Here is a 22,531-nt window from a genome sequence, read left to right as displayed (position 1 = left end):
ACCTTTAAATGTGGTTTTTATTTCTTTCATTGTTCCACAGTGCAGGGTACAAAATGTCCTAATCAGGTAGGATTGAGTAAAATTGTTTTGGTACCTACAGAGAAAAGCCAAGCAAAATGACACCTTTTATTGGCTAACTAAAAAGATTACAATATGCAAGCATTTGAGGCAACTCCTTCAGCCTGAGTTGCCTCGAATGCTTGCATATTGTAATCTTTTTAGTTAGCCAATAAAAGGTGTCATTTTGCTTGGCTTTTCTCTACATTCATAATGGCTAACACGGTACAACACCCTAGTACTTTGGTACCTACAGAATATCTTGTAGAATGACTGAAACTGCACATAGAGAAAATAATACAGAGAGGATAGAGAGAGACTAACCTTGTAGCCTTAGCTTAGGGACAGGTGATAGGGTGGAGTCAGATGTAGGCGGGGTTTAGTGTCCATATAAGGCAGGTAGGAGGCTGGGAGTCTATTTAGTTAGTCAATTCATAGGCACCTGAAGTAAATGTTGTCCCCTGCTGCACCAGAATGCAGGGGTTAGTCTCTGAATCTCGTCCCACTCAGTCTCATGTCCCTGCAGCGAGGACTGTCTTACCGGGACCTCCTGAGAGCAATTGTCAAAATCACAACTGTATGTTACCACAGAGGAGAGTGACCAATAGAGGGGATACTAATGTGCTATGTGGCCCTGTTTAGTGATGATGGATGTTACTGCTTCAACTTTCTGCTTGTAACACTGTGATGATTTATGTCTTAGCACTGGCACCTTTCTCAATTTTCTAACCCACTTGGCACCTTTCTCAATTTTCTAACCCACTTCCCCCCAGTGTAAGGTTGTTGGGGGGGGGGGGGGGGCAGAGCCTACCCAGTTTAGTAAGGACAGACTCTGTTCCCTTACAACCTTCATTTGACTTGCAGTGCCCTCCATAATGGTTAGGACAAAGATGCATTTGTCCTTGATTTACCCCTCAGCTCCAGAATTTAAAATTACAAAGCAAACAATTCAGACGTCGTGATTAAAGTTCACACTGCAGGCATTTGCAGATATTTCAGTCACAGTGTGTAGAAATGACAACAGCAGGTCAGAAAATAGACAGACTACAAAGTGGATGGATGATTACTGTAACCTGTTGGCTTTCTTAGAATTCCAGTGGAGCACACCTTACACAAAAAAAGAGAGACTGAAAATATCAAACACAACTTTTTGCCTTGAGCTGCACTCATTTTTCATCCTAAATTCATTTATCGTAAAACATAGCTTAGAAATCTTTAAGCAAAACAACTTGGAAATTTAAGTCAAAGTTTTAAAGATATTTCAAAAAAGGTATTTGAACCCCTCAGAAAAGCAATTTTTATTATAAAATTGTGTCTTGCTGTAAATCTGAGTAATGTGTAGTGAAATAGCATTATTATAAAATTACTGATGAAAATATTGTATACTATGTTAGGGCGATGACTCTGTCAAACAGTATTGTACATAGTGCTGAAGGCACTATACAGGATTACAGAATCAAATTAGACAGAGAGACGGATGTGAAAGGCACTATATGATAGATAGATAGATAGATAGATAGATAGATAGATAGATAGATAGATAGATAGATGTGAAAGGCACTATACACCACACGATGGGTGGATAGACAAATGTGAAAAGCACTATACACAACAGACTAAAGGGCGGCTGGTTCGCTTCCTGGGTCCTCTCTGCGTGGAGTTTGCATGTTCTCCGGGTGCTCCGGTTTCCTCCCACAGTCCAAAGATCCTAAATTGTCCATAGTGTGTGCGCGGTGTGTGTGCGCCCTGCACGGTATTTGTTCCTGCCATGCGCCCTGTGTTGGCTGGGATTGGCTCCAGGAGACCCCGTGACCCTGTATCAGGATATAGCGGGTTGGAGAATGACTGACTGACATAAGCGCACTGAAAGCGCATACAAAAACATAGATAGATAGATAGATAGATAGATAGATAGATAGATAGATAGATAGATAGATAGATAGATTCAGTGTCCATTGACAAATACATAACACGTGTGAAAAAGCACGTGCGCCACGGGTATCTTTATAAACTGGCGCTCCACGAACACTATTGGTTCCTCCTATCTGACGGTCGGCAGGACAGGCTGTATTCTTCAAGGCTTGGAGGCCAAAAATATTCTTGGAAACGAAGATTTTGGTCCATGCGTTAGAAAATAGATGGGCGACGCTAAATGAAAGTTGCAGTCCTTTCCCTGCCTTATTACAAGTGGGATGCGGCGTTCTTATTGTCCGTCGGATACGAATCGACACCTCGATAAGGTTTTGCGGCTTTAAAAAGCGGGCTGACCCATAGTTCGTTTTAAGTAAGAGTGTATTATAAAGAGGTTAATAGCGGTACAACAGAGTTTGGTATGATCTCTCCGTTCCAATAGATGGCAGCAATACAGACACGAATCTGAATTTTGTGATGGGCAAAGTAGAGGGGCGGGTTTTGGGAGTCACGGGGCCGATGATTGGTGGAAGGCGACCTCGGCTGCAGAATGCGGTGCCGCGATCAGAACCGGCGCGATGGCCAAGAGCGCAGCGGTCGTTGTGGACAGCGATTTGAGAGGGCAGTCGGCCTCCAGCATCATTCATGTAGCGAGAGCGACTTCGCCGGCCATCGTTAAAGAACAGAATGGAGAAGACCGCGTTTCCGGCGTAAAGCGCGAGGAGCAGGAGAGTCCAGATTCAAAAAGTGGGTACGCCGAGCCAGCATTCAGTGTTTGATTAAAATTGTGTGGAAGTCATGGTGGGCGGATGATCATACGGATCAGCGCTTTGACATCAGCATAACGACACGCATGGTGGACGAGCCGATCTGGGTTTAGCCAGGGTCATTTTTGGAGTTGGGTTTAACCTGGGGATAGGAGGCAGGGTGACAAATGTTAGTGGGGTTTTATGTACGTTGATGAAAAAGTGTTTAGGAAAGCCTCCTGTTACTACATACTTATTTAACATGTATTTAAGCAGAAAGCAGACAAACAACAAACGTAAATAATAATAATAATTCATTACAATTATATAGAGCATTTCTCAGTACTCAAAGACAGTAACATTTTACAAAACAACAGAAATACCAGAAAATATCATTTAAAACAATTGGCTTAAACTTTTACAATATTATACACTGTATATTTAGTTTCCAGACAGCATAAGGAGCTGGACAGTTACAGGCAACTATAAGTGCAGCTTTTTATCTTCCTTTCATATATATACAGTATGTATATGTGTGTGTGTGTGTATATATATATATATATATATATATATATATATATATATATACTGTGGCAGACGGCCGGGATGCCTCTTTGACACTGAATCCAGGGGAGCAGCCATGGGATGTACACTACGTCCCCCGGAACTCTTGGTGGCATCCCCCCCATTGGGGCCACCAGAGCTCATTCCTGTTGGGCTCAGTGGCCACTGCCAGGGAGAGCTGCATGGCTTCCTGAACCTGTGTGGGCAGCCTTAATTAGGTTAATTATCTCCTGAAGCACTTCTGGGTGGGCTATAAAAGGAGCCTGCAGTCACTACTTGAGGTGCTAGAGTCAGGAGGAGGAGGACAAAGCTGCCCAGGAGGAGTGGAGGAGAAGGACGAGTGGTTTCTGTGGTGTTTTTCTTTTGTGTGTTTGCTTTTTGGACTGTGTTGTGTCTGTGGGTACAAGGAAGGCGTAGCCCACAGACGAAGAAAATACATTTTTTTGTTTGTGTTTACACGTGCCTCCGTTGTCAGTCTGTGTCGGGTCAGGCACCTATATAGTGCCTTTCTACAATATATATATAATGTATGTGTGTGTGTGTGTGTGTATATATATATATATATATATATATATATATATATATATAGAGGGCTTCACTCGCCAACCCCATGGCCTGTGCTACGCGGCAGCCACTTTGCATCTCTGCCGCTCGCATATGTGGATTTCACTTTCACCAAACAACAAATCTTTTAATTCTCGCAAATACGCCTCTTCATTGGGAAGAAACGCTTCTTTTCCCTGATGGCAACACGAATTAAACGATCTACAAGTCCCCGACTTAAAGTTTAAAGCCAAACAATATCTACATACTTCTGTCATATCACCTACAGTGGTGTGAAAAACTATTTGCCCCCTTCCTGATTTCTTATTCTTTTGCATGTTTGTCACACAAAATGTTTCTGATCATCAAACACATTTAACCATTAGTCAAATATAACACAAGTAAACACAAAATGCAGTTTGTAAATGGTGGTTTTTATTATTTAGGGAGAAAAAAAAAATCCAAACCTACATGGCCCTGTGTGAAAAAGTAATTGCCCCCTGAACCTAATAACTGGTTGGGCCACCCTTAGCAGCAATAACTGCAATCAAGCGTTTGTGATAACTTGCAATGAGTCTTTGACAGCGCTCTGGAGGAATTTTGGCCCACTCATCTTTGCAAAATTGTTGTAATTCAGCTTTATTTGAGGGTTTTCTAGCATGAACCGCCTTTTTAAGGTCATGCCATAGCATCTCAATTGGATTCAGGTCAGGACTTTGACTAGGCCACTCCAAAGTCTTCATTTTGTTTTTCTTCAGCCATTCAGAGGTGGATTTGCTGGTGTGTTTTGGGTCATTGTCCTGTTGCAGCACCCAAGATCGCTTCAGCTTGAGTTGACAAACAGATGGCCGGACATTCTCCTTCAGGATTTTTTGGTAGACAGTAGAATTCATGGTTCCATCTATCACAGCAAGCCTTCCAGGTCCTGAAGCAGCAAAACAACCCCAGACCATCACACTACCACCACCATATTTTACTGTTGGTATGATGTTCTTTTTCTGAAATGCTGTGTTCCTTTTATGCCAGATGTAACGGGACATTTGCCTTCCAAAAAGTTCAACTTTTGTCTCATCAGTCCACAAGGTATTTTCCCAAAAGTCTTGGCAATCATTGAGATGTTTCTTAGCAAAATTGAGACGAGCCCTAATGTTCTTTTTGCTTAACAGTGGTTTGCGTCTTGGAAATCTGCCATGCAGTCCGTTTTTGCCCAGTCTCTTTCTTATGGTGGAGTCGTGAACACTGACCTTAATTGAGGCAAGTGAGGCCTGCAGTTCTTTAGACGTTGTCCTGGGGTCTTTTGTGACCTCTCAGATGAGTCGTCTCTGCGCTCTTGGGGTAATTTTGGTCGGCCGGCCACTCCTGGGAAGGTTCACCACTGTTCCATGTTTTTGCCATTTGTGGATAATGGCTCTCACTGTGGTTCGCTGGAGTCCCAAAGCTTTAGAAATGGCTTTATAACCTTTACCATACTGATAGATCTCAATTACTTTTGTTCTCATTTGTTCCTGAATTTCTTTGGATCTTGGCATGATGTCTAGCTTTTGAGGTGCTTTTGGTCTACTTCTCTGTGTCAGGCAGCTCCTATTTAAGTGATTTCTTGATTGAAACAGGTGTGGCAATAATCAGGCCTGGGGGTGGCTACGGAAATTGAACTCAGGTGTGATACACCACAGTTAGGTTATTTTTTAACAAGGGGGCAATTACTTTTTCACACAGGGCCATGTAGGTTTGGATTTTTTTTCTCCCTAAATAATAAAAACCATCATTTAAAAACTGCATTTTGTGTTTACTTGTGTTATATTTGACTAATGGTTAAATGTGTTTGATGATCAGAAACATTTTGTGTGACAAACATGCAAAAGAATAAGAAATCAGGAAGGGGGCAAATAGTTTTTCACACCACTGTATGTCCATATACAGTAATCCCTCCTCCATCGCGGGGGTTGCGTTCCAGAGCCACCTGCAAAATAAGAAAATCCGCGAAGTAGAAACCATATGTTTATATGGTTATTTTTATATTGTCATGCTTGGGTCACAGATTTGTGCAGAAACACAGGAGGTTGTAGAGAGACAGGAACGTTATTCAAACACTGCAAACAAACATTTGTCTCTCTTTCAAAAGTTTAAACTGTGCTCCATGACAAGACAGAGATGACAGTTCTGTCTCACAATTAAAAGAATGCAAACATATCTTCCTCTTCAAAGCAGTGCGCATCAGGAGCACAGACTGTCAGAAAGACAGAGGAAAGCAAACAAATCAATAGGGCTGTTTGGCTTTTAAGTATGCGAAGCACCGCCGGTACAAAGCTGTTGAAGGCGGCAGCTCACACCCCCTCCATCAGGAGCAGGTAGAGAGAGAGAGAGAAAAACAAACAGTGAAAAATCAATACGTGCCCTTTGAGCTTTTAAGTATGCGAAGCACCGTGCAGCATGTCGCTTCACTAAGCAGCTGCACAGAAGATAGCAACGTGAAGATAATATTTCAGCATTTTTAGACGAGCGTCCGTATCGAGCGTCCGAATCGTCTAGGTGTGCAAACAGCCCCCCTGCTCAATCCCCCTACGTCAGGATCAGAGAAAGTCAGCGCAAGAGAGAGAGAAAAGTAAGTTGGGTAGCTTCTCAGCCATCTGCCAATAGCGTCCCTTGTATGAAATCAACTGGGCAAACCAACTGAGGAAGCATGTACCAGAAATTAAAAGACCCATTGTCCTCAGAAATCCGCGAACCAGCAAAAAATCCGCGATATATATTTAAATATGCTTACATATAAAATCCGCGATAGAGTGAAGCCGCGAAAGGTGAAGCGCGATATAGCGAGGGATCACTGTATTCGAACTATTTTCGCTGTTCCATTATTTCACTGAATAATAATTTCTGTTTGTTAGCGCTAATTTCGAATTTAAGTACTTTCATAATCTCTAACCTGCTTTGCATGTGTATTGTGCCAACATTTTTGAACCTCTTTACAATGTTCTACTTTGTCTTCTATTTCCGACCCCGCTTGGAGCAGAGAGCGCAGGAACTGTGTCTGACAATAGCATTCACATGAATGAGAAGTGTTTGGACCGTGGGTGTGGTTGTGAATGTTTGAGAGGAGGGCGGGACTTGTCAAAATCTCGAGGCAAAAAGTCTCGTCTCGGGGGACTTTAAATTATCTCTCATGGGAGTTGAAATTATCTCCAAGAAAGTCTCGTCCCAGGATTTCCTTTTCTAATAGAGAGATATGTATATGTTCAGTTACTAGAAAAAGTGTGTGGACCCTTTCGAATTAACTGGATTTTTGCATTTTTTACACATAATACTGTAGTCTGAGCTTCAGTTAAGTTGCGAGGTGCACTGTTAAAAATGTGGTCGTAATTTAATTGTTAAATGATCGTCTAACTGTCAAAAAACAGTCGGGAGCGTAAAGCAGCGTACGGTTTGACTAATTTTAGTAATGGAGCCAACAATTAGAATTCTGTCATCACTGATATTAAATGAACAGTTTCATTCTGTATCAAGCGAATCAAACAAGCTGAAACAAAATAGTTAAGTGACTTTTAACTTAGAAAATTACCAACAATATGTAGTTCATTTACCTGTATGAGATTAACAACATCACTTAACAACACTTAAACAGAAAAAAAATGTTAATTATTTTGGTCATCTAATGTTTACACAATGTAATTCCTGTTGCTCAGTAGTGAAGAAAAGCTGCTTTTCTGATGTAGGGTGCGCTACAGTTTTGCCAGTACAGTACATCAAAAATAACTCCTCATAAATCAGCTTCCACAATCACAAAAACATTCAGAACACACAAAAAATGATTTTGCTAAACATCATTACATTTTTTGTTGCTGACAGTACAAAAATAGATGGGATATAAGGAAGAATTTGCAGTTTTGCTGAAAAGGGGGCATTCCCTTATGCAAATATACCAACTTTATGCAAATTTAGGATTCTGTACCATTATGAGTTTATGGCAATGCAACAGTTTTTCATTTTGTAATAACTAATTGGTGTAGACAGCTAAAACACTGCTTAAGTGTATATAAATGCAAAGAATTATTATTATTATTAAATTTACATCTGTTTGATCTTGTTGTTTTAAACATTTGTTAAATTGCAGTTTGTTTACTTTGAAAATACAGTGGAACCTCGGTTCACGAACGTCTCGGTACACGTACAACTCAGTTTACGACCAAAAAGTTCGCTAAACTTTTGCCTCGGTTCAGGACCACACACTCGGTATACGAACAAGCCAGGTTCCCTTTCAGTTTGTACATGTTCTGTCTCTCCCTGTGCATTTCCTGTGCAGCGAGCAAGAGAGAGAGTGTGACACACACACACACACACACAAGAGTGGCGCTAGAGAGACACACACACAGGCGCTCCAGGCTCGCAAAAGAGAGACGCACACACACACACACACAGGCGTGAGAGAGAGAGCGAGCGAGCGAGGGACGCATAAGGTAGAGAAGGCTTGTTTTTGTTTTCAGTTCTATTTACAGCGATCGGTTCGTAGCCTGCATTGTTGCAATGTTACTTTTCTTGGTGGTTTATTAAATTACGGATTTTTCAAATGTTCATTTTTTCCCCTGTGCTTAAAACTCATTAAAAAAAGTGTTTTTAGCGAGCGGTTCCTAGCGCTATAGCGTGAACTATTGCAGTGATAGTTTTCTCTGTTGTTCAAGGTTTTCTCAGTGTTATTCAATGTTTTTACATTTAGTTTACCATTACGCTGTGCATTCTATGGTATACTTAACTATATTTGTGTTTAAAAAGTAAAAAAAAAAAAAAAATATATATATATATATATACAGTTTGTACGGTCTGGAACGGATTAATTGTATTTACATACAATCCTATGGGAGAAATTGCTTCGGTTCACGACCAACTCGGTTTACGACCAGAGTATTGGAACGAATTATGGTCGTGAACCGAGGTTCCACTGTATACGGTTAATGTCATGCATTGTTACAGGATTATTTTTTTTAATTCCCAGAATTAACTTGTAGAAAAACTGTGTGCGTATCTGTGCACTAGTGGCTACTGTCCCCTTCTTCTGCAGCTATGCATTCACTTTATTCACATGTCCAGTTGCATGTGTGATGTGTTTTTTAGTTAGTCAGATGACTGGCACTGCATGGAGTCTACAAGAGAGGCAGGTGTATGGTGGAGTTCTTTAAATGTCCGTCTGTCAGTCTTGCTCTGAACTTTGATTTCATGACATTCATGTCAGACTCGCAGAGGTATGGAGACCCAAACAAAGCAGACATTTTCAGAGTTGCTGGGTGAAGGTTCGTATAGTTATCTGGCTCTACTAAGCTTCAGAAATGCTGAGAATGCTATTGAGACTTTAATTGCACATTATTTTGAAGGTTTACTAATATATAATACCAGTAACGGCGCGCAGTGAATACACTGGACTTGAGCATTAATAGTTTTCATCCTCTTTCCCTGTACGTTTACCATTCATTTGTTCAGAGGTTGATGCGCTTGCTGTTTCCTGAGCAGCTCTTCTTTTCTCCACCCTAGCGGCCCGCTGCTTCTCTTCTTCCGTCGGCATCTTTTCACGTTAAAACTGATTAAGTTAGTTTTTGTGTTGCAATTACTTAGTACGTTTTTCTTAATTTTACACTTAAGCTAGCACTTAAGTCTTCAATCTGCCTCAAGAATGATTTAAGATATGAAGAGGTAGGAGAAGTGACCGCAAAGGTGGTAGGGAGTGAGAACGGCGCCCGTGCGCATGGGCCGCATGGCCGCCCTGCTGCGTGCTGCCGAGAGTTGATTCTATAATAAAATAAAATAAAAATAAAAAGAGTAATAAAAACCATCATGCCGAAAGCAGATAGTAGACGTCACATAGTATATGTGTACCAAATTTCAGGTCAATCGGTGAAATGGTTTGTGAGCTACAGGTGATTTAAAATCCTGGACAGACAAACGATATTATAGAAGAAGATATAAAATCCAATGTCTGTCTGTCTGTATGTCTGTCCGCTTTTCATGAGAGAACTACTTAACGGATTTAGATCAGGGTTTTTTCTATAATTTGCTTGCATATTCCCGTTGATTTTGCGACTTCTCATATTTCGCTATGTATCATATTTTGCTCGCAGTACCGATTTATTTGTTCAAATCCGAGAAACACGCAGCGGACCGAGGAGAGAGGCCTTACTCACTCACTCACCAGCTTCAGAGCATGTTCCTTAACTCCGCTTAGCTAGCGAACGAGAGAACAATTGAATTCAACTTTGTTTGATATTTAAAATAAAGTGTTACTTAGGTCTTGATGAGTTTGAGTCCGGATATTCTCTTAAGTGTATGCCACATTGAAAAGAGAGATTGTAATTCAAATTGTGGATCGTGATTTTGTGTTAAAAGGATCATGATATGATTTTTTGAAAAGATCGCCCACCAACTAACTCTTTGGCGAGCTACTTGGAAAGGGGTTGCGAGCAACGTTTTGGAGACCCCTGAGTTAGACAATGTTGCTTTTGCTGGAAACACACCTCGAACTCTGTTTCTCGAATAGCCTTGAGTTCCTTTGTCATGTTACACTGGATGTCAGAAATGTCTGAAAATCTTTTTTCCTTTCATGGCAGTTTTTATTTTTGGTAATAACCAGAAATCACAAGTGGCTACGTTAGGTGAACTGGATGGAAGATCCAATCTGGTAATTAGTTTCTTAGCCAAGAAGTTGCAAACACTGAGGGCACCATGGCTTTGGGGGATATCGGGATGGATGATCCACTTCTGCTGTCATCGTTCACCGCTTCTCGCCCCTCCTTGAACCTCTTATGCCACTCAAAGACGTTCAGTGCCACCATCTGCCACTTTCAACAACTCCAGCGTTTCAGAAGCACGGGTGACACTACCTGGCGATGCTGGTAATTGAATTCTCACATCTCATACAGTCGTAGACAGACTCCACTGAAAAATGATACCTTCTTTTTTTTGTTGCTTACCTCATGTGTTTTGTATTGATGACTGAGAAAATATTTTATCTCATATTTTCGTGGAGAACGAAGATAAAAATTAATCTAATTAATACAAGCCAGTGGTGACCAGTGCTGTACAATGGCAAATGATATGAAAAACATCCATAGAGGGGGAAAAAAAAATCTCACGTTACTCATGTCACATACCCAACATGTCACTTATCTAATCGTTTGCGCAAAATGTGCAAAAAGGCATACATTTTTTTGCTAAAAAATTGTTAAGTAAATTATTTTGAAAAATACAACATGCAACATAGGCAGGAAACAGAAATCACATAGGATTGGGTTTTTGAAATAAAGCGAGCACTCTTGACTAATAAACCTCTCTCATTAGCTGCCGCTCACTCGATGTTTTTTCCAGGAGATTGGCAAGTACAGCAGTACTCAAACCAGCCTGTCCCGCACCAACAATCATGCCACGGTAGAAAGCACGAAGACTGCAAGCTTTTCCTCATTTTGGTGTTGAGTGTGAATGCTAACTGAATGCTTACTGCCTTGTATCTGCTTGATTTTATGCATTGTGCTGCCGCCACATGATTGGCTGATTAGATAATTACTTGCATAAGCAGGTGTACCGGTGTTCTGAAGAACAAGTAAGCCCACGTTTCGCTAGCAAATCGGAAATCCTAGAATGGCAATCAGTTTCTGTTCCGTCCGATATGTGGATGGATGATATATCATGGAGGGCGGGTGCGTCTGGGGAAATGTCATTTAATCCAATAAGCATATCTGTACTAAAGCGGTTTCGTTTTGTGGAGACGTGAGTCTGTTGCCTTCGCTGACACCGACTGCTTGAACAGGTTGTGTCGTTTGGGGGTCACCTACTGACTGTGGGAAGCCGTTGCGTCTGACTGTGGGGCGAGCGCCACAGCGCAATATGCGCCTCGGTGGGAAGCCGCTGCGTGAAGACATATCATGGAGGGTATCCTGCGCCCATCCGGTTTACAACCCCGTGACTCCTTTCGCAAGCGCATCGTAGGCGCACGCGTTGTCACAGCATGGACCTTTGGGGATTCCGTACATCCGGTGAGCCCCGCGCCCTGCGCCCAACCGGTTTACAACCTTCGGTTAGTAATATGGATTTGCTCGCCGAATGTAAATTTCCGTTTCCATATAAATGCTAAATGTTAAGGTATGCTTTGTACTATTGCCCTATTAATCAGTAGAGCATGAGACCTACTGTTAAAGTGTATTATTTATTAAAATCATGATGGAAGTACACTTGAGCCTTCACCAATTTCAAAAATAGCAACAAGTAAATCAAATGATCAGGTTTTTTTGACAGAAATAATGGGGAGTTATGTACACGAGTAAATTTGAAAATAAAGAAAGGTGTCAGAGCAGAAATTGAACCCCCGCTGCCCATGTAAATGGGTCTTAAGATATGTGGGGTGCTTAGACCACTTACCTACCACATACATTAGTACCCCCTTTACCTCCCATTCCTCTCTCTGACCAGGTCTGATTTCACACCAACATAGTTCTTGTTTTAGCTCCATACTCAAAGTCTGTCTGGAGGGAGCATCCAGGGGAATTTTAAAAAGACACTTCTGGTGTCAGGACTGACCTGTGAAACATCCACCAAAAGTTCCACCTAGTGATCTCCGGTATCTGTGCCATCCTGGACCCAGGATCTTACAGTGGTAAGAAAAAAGTATGTGAACCCTTAAGTAATAACAAACTTTATGTACAAATTTGTCTTAAAATGTGATCTGATCTTTATCTAAATTACAACAACGAACAAACTCAATCTGTTTTTAACTAATAATGGACTAATTATTGAATTGTTCTTGTAAATCTTGAATACCTCATTCATACATTCATGGGTTTAGGTTGGAAAAGGTCTGTGATGACTTCAAAAGAAGCTAACTGGAGTCAGGTGTTAGCAAACCTCAAGTCCAACCAATGACACGAGACTGGAGGTGTGGTTTACAGATATTTGACCAATGAAAAAATGCAAAACACTTTGAGTTTTCTATTCAGAAGAAGCATCTGCTGGTATGAAACTGGTCTTGCAGAAAAAGAGATCTCAAAATTGTTGATTTGCACAAAGCTGGAAAAAGTTACAAAATCATTTGAAAGGGCTTACTTAGATGTTGTGGAGCTCGGCCCGGACACAGACAGGCGGACACCGATGCTTCACCCAACACACGTTTATTATACATAATCACTATTTACAGTGCACACACACGCAACTCAATACTTCCCCAAACTCCAGGCCTCTTCACAATGCCTTTCTCTGTCTTCTGACCGCCTCCACTCCTCTCCTCCGAGCTCCGTCCACTTCCACCCGACTCCAGCCCTCGAATGGAGGGAGGTGGCCCCTTTTATAATCACCCGTACGTGCTCCAGGTGCCTCCTGATTAGCGTTCCACAGTGTGGTGTAAGTACCGGCTGCGCACCCAGAAGCACTCTGGGTGTCCCTGGTCTTCTTCCCCCCAGCACTTCTGGGTGTGGCGGAAGTGATGAGGACCAGGGCTCTCCAGGCATCGGGGCACCCCCTGGCGGTGACCATGGGCCCCTATAGGGTTGAGCTTCCAAGCTCAGTTTCTGTGGTCCCCAAAGCCACCAGGGTGGTCGCCCCCTTGTGGTCTGGAGGAGGCGTAATCCCTCCTCCGGTCCTTCCAGGCATCCCGGCTGGGTACCACTCCCAGCCACTCGCCACAATGTTCATCAGTCCACAATTAGAGAAACTGTGCAGTAATGGATACAGTGTAGTGCTGAGGCTGATCCCCCTAGAAGTGGGTGCCCAGTGAAGATGACCCAAAAGGCACAACACAGAATTCGCAATGAGGTAAAAAGAACCCCAGAGTAACAGCTAAAGACTTGATGGAACCTTTGGAACGGGCTAACATCTCTGTTCATAAGTCTATTACACACAAAACTTTGAACAGTGTGGTGTCCATGGCAGGACATGAATGAGAAAGCTATCACACACCTAGAGTTTGCCAGAGACCACCTTGACACTCCACAACATTATTAGGAAAATGTCTCATGGTCTGAAGAAATTACAGTTCCAGTTTTTGTGAATAATACACAGCAGTTTGTATAAAGTAAAAAAGGTCTCCACATATCTAGAAAACCTCATTCCAGTGGTGAAGTACAGTGATGGGAGCATCAAGATTTGAACTGCTTTGCCGCCTCAGTCTTGAACCATTTGCTGTCATCAAGATGGAAACTGAATTCCCAAGTTTATCAGGGTGGGTGTCTGCTAGATGAAGCTCAGTAGAAGTCCACGGAGTCCTGAATGATATTACCAGCATTGTGAGGGAGCATTAGTTATGGCACTTATGGCCATGTGGCATGATTCCTCACATGTGATCCAGCTTGCAGAATCCTCATTGCTGAAGACCGGAGTGGCAGGTCCAGGCCAAGGTGATGTCCACGTAACACCTGGCTGCGGCAGATAGATGGTCATTTCTGGAGAGTGGGACTGGACCGCATGTCTGCCTAGGAGGTTGCCAACCAGGATCCCGAGCTGTTTCATCATGTGGTGGGTGCAACAGCGTGCTGTAACAGTACATGCTCCCCAACCTGGCCTGACCTGTCAGAGCCCAGACCTTAACCAAATGGAGATATTATGGAGTGACCCCAAGAGAGGCCATTCCCAGCAAACATCCAAAGAATATGAACAAGCTGAAACAGCTAGGTATGGAAGAATGCTCCAAAAATTCCTTATGAACAAGATGCAGGTCTGATCCATAGCTACTGGAAGCTCTTAATAGAAATTACTGCTGCCAAAGGAGGTCTGACCAGTTATTAATTCCGAGGGTTTAATTACTTTTCACATGTCACACTGTGAATGTTTGATCGGTGTGTTCAATAAAGACATGACAGATTATAATTGTTTGTGTGTTCTTAGCGTAAGCATATTGTGTTTATCTATACTTGTGACTTAGGATTCTTAGATCAGAACACATTTTTATGACCAATTAAACCAGAAAACCAGATCATTCTAATGGGTTCACTTACGTTTCCTCACCACTGTAGACGAAGCTTCAAATAACTTCCAAACTGCCTACCTAATATGATGGGACAGAAGGCAGCCATTTATAACACAAATTGATTGCCACCTATTGAACTAGAAAAAAATTGAATATTAACCCTTCACCCATGGCTTTGCCTTCAAATTGTTTAACTTCAGAAGTCTGCATTTGTGAGAGGGTTAGACCAGGGGTGGGCAAATTCATTCCTGGAGGGCCGCGGTGGCTGCAGGTTTTTGTTCCAACCCAGTTGTTTAATAAGAAGCACTTATTGCTCTAGAAACACTTCTGCTTCATTTTAGTTATCTCCCTCGTTAAGATTATGAACCCTTATTGCTTATTTAAGTCTTAAACAGCTGCATTCTTGGTTTTTAATTGCTCCTTATTAGCAATAAGATGCAAATGACAAAAGAAACCAGCAGTTATCCATTTTGCTTGTTACCCTTTACACCTGCGTGTGTTTATCGTGCACTATTTGGTTTAATTAAATACTTGGAAGGAAAGAGAAGAGAAAAAAGTGAAGGACTGAGAATTACCCATCCGTTTTACACTTCAAAGTATTTGGATGATATCCTTAGAATGGAAAAAAAAATCTAGAATAGGAGAATGACTTGACATGGCAGAGTTAAAGCACTAACAAGCCATGAAATGTATCTATTGGCAAGGATTGTTTTCTAATTAAGCAACTGGGTTGGAACAAAAACCCGTGGCCACTGCGGCCCTCCAGGAATGACTTTGCCCACCCCTGGGTTAGACAATGCTCTCCATGGCTGTGACCTCCCTTCTGGCACCCTAGGGGAATATATTATTACTTGGCTTACCTGCCTTTTAAGGTGACCGACTTTTATCCTCAATTTGTGTGCGCTCCATGTGTACATCAGGCATGTAAGTGTAGGGAATGAGAACATCAAAGTGCCCATTCATAACATCTCCCGAATCTCTCGAGTGCCTCTCCAAACTTGGAGTGTAGGACTCCATAATAATATATTTGAAACTCATAGGGGAACAACTCTTCCGCTTCCATTAGCTCAGAAATGGTACCATAAGTTTGAGACTTTGACATTTCAGTGAGATACTGAAGCTCATTTGTCTTAAGAGATTCCTGACGGCATCATTGTAAATGGCTGACACCTTGACCAATTACTTAAAACATGTCGTACAATGTCAGCCTGAATCTGTACCGCTAAAGACAGTTTCATGCACTAAATAAGCTATAGATGAGAATAAGCAAGCACCATCTCCCCTGATATTTACTACGCAGTGAGGCATTTGTACTCAATCAACGTTAATTATTTCCAGAGACATAATTTTGTCTATTTTTCCAGCGCATCGCGCACAAAAGCAAGGGAATGATGGGAGCACCAGAACTCTGCTCACATTGCGTCGCTTCATACTGCAAGGCGCAAGTAATAAGTCTGTGATAAGCGGAATACCGCGACACTTTGCACTCCGGGACGGAAGGACAATCCTGACCGCTTTTATATAGTAGGATTCCACCAGGACGCATTTCTACCTCATCTCTTTCATGTGGTTGCTTCATATACTTATGGGTAATAAATCCTCATATACAGCGCCCTTTATAATGTTTGGGACAAAGACACATTTTTCCTTAATTTAAACCTGGTGATGTCTGTGAATCAGAGGATTCACATAGTCATTTCATGCAAGGGATATTCAACAAAGTCCTAAATTGATGGCTTTAATAGACCTGCCATTGCTGTGTCCAAACATTATGATGCCCTGAAATGGGGGGGGGGGGGGCCTGTAGAAAAGTGCAGTCATTTTTACAAGCTATGACCAAAATGTATGCAAATTCCCTTAAATGAAAGTCTGCAGTGTGCACTTTAATCACATCTGAGTTGTTTGAGTTGTACTTTTAAACTGTGGAGCACAAGGGGAAATTGAGGAGAAATGGGTCTTTGCCCAGAACATTGTGGGGGGCACTGTAGTTGGTGGTGCAGTCGTGCTCACATGATTAGCTGTTTTCTTAGCAGTTGTGTACACGCCGCTGTGTTACCAAACTGGAGATGCTGTATATAGAGTTTTATAGTGCAATGCTACTTCAGCCTGCTCCTCCATTACACACTGCTGTTTGAGCAAATGCAGACATGCGCTCTGCTTATCCCAGTGAACCTTTTAGCATTTATTTTGTTAACACAAAAGAAAGAAACTGATCTTTTCTAAGTTTAATTTTTATCATATACATTTTAGTAATTTTGATGTGTCTGTTTTGTATTCATGCAGCTGTGCTCCCCAATTTAGTAAAAGAAGAACTCATCAGTTTGGACGACGCTCAAGAGTTCATGGCTTCTCCAGCCTGCAGGGAAACATCTCAACACAACCAATTACACACCGCTCAATGTGGAGAAAGTGAAAAGGTGGAAGGACATTTACTCGATGAAGACAAAGTGAATATCACGGCATCGGTTCCGATGAAAGAAGAGTTCCTTGATCCAGTTTCTGTGTCGGTGAAAGATGAATTGTGTGAAATTCAAATTTTCTTACATAATAACTTAATTGAGTCTAACCTGGAAGATACAGAAATTAAGGAGGAGCAGCCTGAAGGTAGCCTTGCAGCTTCTAAAGTAACCCACGAGCAGGACAACCATGCGAGTTTCGATTCATCTGTTAATTGTGTGAGGTGTAGCGAGTGTGGAAAGACCTTCAGTTGTTTGTCAAAGTTAAAGATTCACCACAGAATCCACTCTGGCCAGAAGCCATATAGTTGTGACGAATGTGAGAAGAGCTTCATTCAGTCTTGTCATCTGAAAGCACACAAAAGGATTCACACTGGTGAGAAGCCATATAGTTGTGCTGAATGTGGGAAAAGCTTTGGTCGTTTAGAAAACTATAAAACGCACCAGAGAATTCACACCGGAGAAAAACCGTTTGGCTGTCCAGAATGTGGCAAGAATTTCAATCGTTTAGGAAACCTGAAAGCCCACCAAAGAAGCCACACTAGAGAGAAGCCATACGGTTGTCCTGAATGTGGGAAGAGGTTTAGTTCTTCTGCAGGCATCATGATACACCAAAAAAAGCATACTGGAGGGAAATTGTTTAATTGTCCCAAATGTGCAAAAACCTTCTCATGTTTGGGAAGCTTACAGACACACCAGAGAGTTCATACTGGGGAGAAACCATTCAGCTGTTTCGAATGTGGAAAGAGCTTCAAACGTTTAGGGACATATAAAATGCACCAGAAAATTCATACTGGTGAAAAGCCATACGAATGTTCAGAATGCGGGAAAAGATTCAATCGTCTGGGAAATTACAAGATACATCAGAAAATTCATACAAGAGAGAAGCCGTATAGTTGCTCTGAATGTGGGAAAAGGTTCAGCAAACTTGGAGAAGTTACAACACATCAGAACAGGCATATGGGAAATAAATTATTTAATTGTTCAGACTGTGGGAAGACCTTCTCTTGTTTAGGAAATCTTCAACTGCACCAGAGAATCCATACTGGGGAGAAACCTTACAACTGTTTAGAATGTGGAAAACGCTTCAGTCGTTCTGGAAACTTTAAGATACACCAGAGAGTCCACACTGGGGAGAAACCATACAGCTGTCTCGAGTGTGGAAAGCGTTACAGCCATTTGTCTAACCTTAAAGCTCACCAGAGGAAGCACACTGGAGAAAAACCGTATTTTTGCACTGATTGTGGGAAATGTTTCAGTCAAGCCTCAGGTTTTAAGATACATAAGCGAATTCATACCGGGGAAAAGCCGTATAAGTGTTCACAATGTGGGGAGAGCTTTAATCGCTCTGGAAAGCTCAAATCACACTCAAAGATTCACACAAATAACTCAAGTTGTGGGTAGAGTTCTCAGTGTTAAAGACACTTCGTAGTGAAAGAGTGTCCAGAGGATTAGTAGTAGAAAGGCCTGAGAGATTAATGCACAAGTCTAATCTGAGGGCCCAGGAAAAAGTCAAACTCATTAAAGAGACAACAAATAAGCCAAAACACACAATGAGAATTAAATTCCAGGAAGGAGGCCATGTGTCCTACCACTAAAATCTTGGCTTCGTCTAACACAAGATTTTCATTCAAAGAGGGGATGTTTGGATATGTATGCCACCATCTTAAATAGGGGCTACATTCCAATGTTAAGTGCCACAACACCACCCAATCTCCTGACTGGCAACTATACAGAACATGGGTTTGTCCATCAGAAACAAATGAAATGACAGTCTGTGATGGTGCCTTGGTGATTTTAATGTCATAAAAATAGAAAAGATGAACCACTAGATTATTTAGGAGTTAAAATTATTTGAAAATGCAATGAACTGTCTCTCAAGAAGCTAAAAACAAAATTCATAACACTCACTCCAGCATTGTCTTGGCTGTATGCTGTGGTCATTGTTGTGCCGAAATTTTAACTATCACCTCATTCTCAATCTGCATGCACTCTGGAGCAGATTTTCTTCAAGGACCTTTCTGTACTGGGCCACATTCGTCCTTCCCTCAGTTCTGACCACTGCCACTGAGAAAACCCCTATAGCATCAGGCAACCACTATGCTTCACCATTGGGCAGAGGTGTTGAGAACTTCCCAAAGACTTCAATTTTTATGACATTAGAACAGAACATTTTTCCTTGTGCCCTCACAGTTCTATAAATGCTGTTTGGCAAACTCCCAGCGGACTTCCATGTACCTTTTAATTAAGGGTTGCTTACATACTGCCAATCTAACCTCAATTCTTACCAGTCTCCTTGTCTCCACCACTGAGAAGCACCCACACCCATATAGCATGATGCAACCACCATACTTCACTCTAGGGATGGTACTAGGCAGATGGTGAGTGGTGCCTGGTCTTTGCAAGACCAAGTGCTTGGAGTTCTCCCCAAAGAGTTCAATTTTTCTCTCATCAGAACCTTTTTCTTCTTGTTCTGAGTCCTGTAAATTCCCACATACCTGACTTCCGTCTAGCCACTCTACCATGAACACATGAGTAACAGAGCACTGTTGAGATGGTCATCCTTCCATTATGCTGTCCTATCTCAGCAGATTACTTCTGAAGCTCTGTTAGAGGGACTGCTGTGGTGTTGATCACCTCCCTGCTCAAGGCCCTTCTTGCTTGCTTTACACAGTTTTTCCAGATGGCCAACTCTTAAGAAGAATCCTGGTGGTTCCATTTCGATTATTGGGCCATCTTGCTGGGAACACTCAAAGCTTTAGAAATGGTTTTATGCCCTTGCCCTGATCTATGCCTTACCCCAGTTTGATCATGGAGGTCTACGGAGAGTTCCTTGGAGTTCATGGCTTGGTTTTTCTCCTGACGTGCAGTGCGAATTGTGGGACCTTATCTACACAGTTGTGTGCCTTTCTAAACAATATCCAGTCAGTTCAGTTTTCCACTTCTGGATTCCGGTCACCTTCTTGATACATCTCAAGGAGAATTAAAGTGAACAGGATGTACCTGAGCACAATTTGGAGTGCCACAGTAGAGGGCCTGAATGCTTATGTGAGAGATTTTAGTTTTTAATTTATATAAGTTTTCAAACCTTTCTGAAAACGTTTTGTCCCAATGGGTTATTGAGTATTAAATGACATGTACTTAATCAAGGCCAGTATTTCGAGGGGTTGGTATTCACAATTGATAAGGTAAGTTAAGTGAGCGTATGGTTTTTACATGAAAACAATTGTGTTACATTGAACATGAAGTTAATAATAAAGTTTTGCAATCGCATAAACTAAAATAGAGAAGGGCGACTGGGAATCTGAATTGTGGGACAATACAGTACATGAGCTGCTGGTTCTGCAGACTCCATCCTGACAATGTTTAGATTTGAAGTAGAGGAATGCTGTGAAGATACCTGAAGTCGCTGCATATTGGACAGTGGATGGGTGGGTTAAGTAAGGAGATGATGGGGATGTGGGAACCCAACTTCATGCAGAACCACATATTGTAGTTAGCATAGACGTCATAGTTAGGGGGGGGGGGGGGGGCAATGATTACCCAGGGTCTACTTGAGGGGGGTCCGGGGATCAAATCCTGGAATGAAAAGTTTGTTTCCGAGAGGAAGGGACCCACACAGACTGTTTATGTATTGGGCCCAGAGTTTCTGTGCTCTACCCCTGGTGGTTAGGCACAAGGCCAAAACTAAACATTCCCGTCCAAATCACAAACCAAGACAAAGTTAGATATATATCTATTTATTTATCAATAATTGATAACTAATAGAACAATTCAGCCAACATACTGGGAAAGGTGAACATAAAAATTAGGACAAAATACAACATGAAAAAATGATTGATACAGGATTTATCAAAAGGCTGTTTCAGTTTGAGCCATTTTTTTGTTGTTGTTGTTGTTGCTTTATTGTGGGTCTTTTATTAATAAATTTGGCAATGTTAATATTATAATTTGCCCGAGATGGCTGAAGTTGTGATGTCTTTTGTGTTCATTTTTGGTTCCTTTATTTATGCTAATATTCTTGGTCATTTAGTTTCCATGTGCCTGGGGATTATCTTTTAGATTTTGTGGGTGCCCCTTCAAGAGGCGTGGCCATCAGTCCGTCACTGCACTGCCTATAAAGGCTCAGGAAACCCCACAGTTTTTTGCAGTCACGTGACAGGAACAAACATCCATCCAGCCATCCATTTTCCAACCCGCTGAATCCACGGGGGTCTGCTGGAGCCAATCCCAGCCAACACAGGGCACAAGGCAGGAACCAATCCCGGGCAGGGTGCCAACCCACCACAGGGCACACACACACACACACACACATACACACACACACACACCAAGCCAATCCACCTAACCTGCATGTCTTTGGACTGTGGGAGGAAACCCACGCAGACACGGGGAGAACATGCAAACTCCACGCAGGGAGGACCCGGGAAGCGAACCCAGGTCTCCCAACTGCGAGGCAGCAGCGCTACCCACTGCGCCACCGTGCCGCCCAGGAACAAACATGCCATTGCATAAGCGAAGAAATTATAATGGTAATGAAAAACAGTTGTTTTTCTAAATACCAAACATCTGAAATGAAATCTTCATGTGTCAAACCCCCAAATTAGGCCAAAACATACATGCAAATGTAGCTAATAGTTCAGTATTTCTTATTGGATACTGTAGTACTAGGGTGTTGTACCGTGTTAGCCATTATGGATGTAGTGAGAAGTCAAGCAAAATGACACCTTTTATTGGCTAACTGAAAAGATTTCAATATGCAAGCTTTCGAAGAAGGAGCCTGAGTTGCCTCGAAAGCTTGCATATTGTAATCTTCTCAGTTATCCAATAAAAGGTGACATTTTGCTTGACTTCTTATTGGATACTAAGATGGGAGTGTGGTAGCATACAGTAGATAGATAGATAGATAGATAGATAGATAGATAGATAGATAGATAGATAGATAGATAGATAGATAGATAGATAGATAGATGATACTTTATTAATCCCAAGGGGAAATTCACATTCTCCAGCAGCAGCATACTGATACAATAAACAATTTTAAATTAAAGATTGATAATAATACAGGTAAAAAACAGACAATAACTTTGTATAATGTTAACGTTTACCCCCACGGGTGGAATTGAAGAGTCGCATAGTTTAGGGGAGGAACGATCTTCTCAATCTGTCAGTGGAGCAGGACGGTGACAGCAGTCTGTCGCTGAAGCTGCTCCTCTGTCTGGAGATGATCCTGTTTAGTGGATGCAGTGGATTCTCCATAATTGATAGGAGCCTGCTGAGCGCCCATCGCTCTGCCACAGATGTTAAACTGTCCAGCTCCATGCCAA

General features: G+C 41.9%; 1 protein-coding gene across 1 annotated transcript; it reads left to right on the top strand.

The window, feature by feature from the left end:
* The first annotated feature begins 2,258 nt into the window (after positions 1-2,258).
* On the top strand, positions 2,259-20,726 carry LOC114661939 (gastrula zinc finger protein XlCGF57.1-like). Its single transcript, XM_028815199.2, has 2 exons — positions 2,259-2,715; positions 17,032-20,726. Exons 1-2 carry the CDS (start codon positions 2,547-2,549, stop codon positions 18,606-18,608), a joined length of 1,746 nt encoding a protein of 581 aa, XP_028671032.1. The 5' UTR covers positions 2,259-2,546; the 3' UTR covers positions 18,609-20,726.
* Positions 20,727-22,531: the final 1,805 nt, after the last annotated feature.

Source organism: Erpetoichthys calabaricus, chromosome 12 (assembly GCF_900747795.2).
Source record: "Erpetoichthys calabaricus chromosome 12, fErpCal1.3, whole genome shotgun sequence".
NCBI lineage: Eukaryota > Metazoa > Chordata > Cladistia > Polypteriformes > Polypteridae > Erpetoichthys > Erpetoichthys calabaricus.
Note: the sequence above shows the minus strand (reverse complement) of the source record. Positions and strands in the feature narration are given on the sequence as shown.

Excerpts from the sequence above, each read along its gene's own strand:
- LOC114661939 (XM_028815199.2), top strand. The coding sequence starts at position 2,547 with ATGGCCAAGAGCGCAGCGGTCGTTGTGGACAGCGATTTGAGAGGGCAG. Across the intron at positions 2,716-17,031 it reads GGAGAGTCCAGATTCAAAAA|CTGTGCTCCCCAATTTAGTA; the intron begins GTGGGTACGCCG and ends GTATTCATGCAG.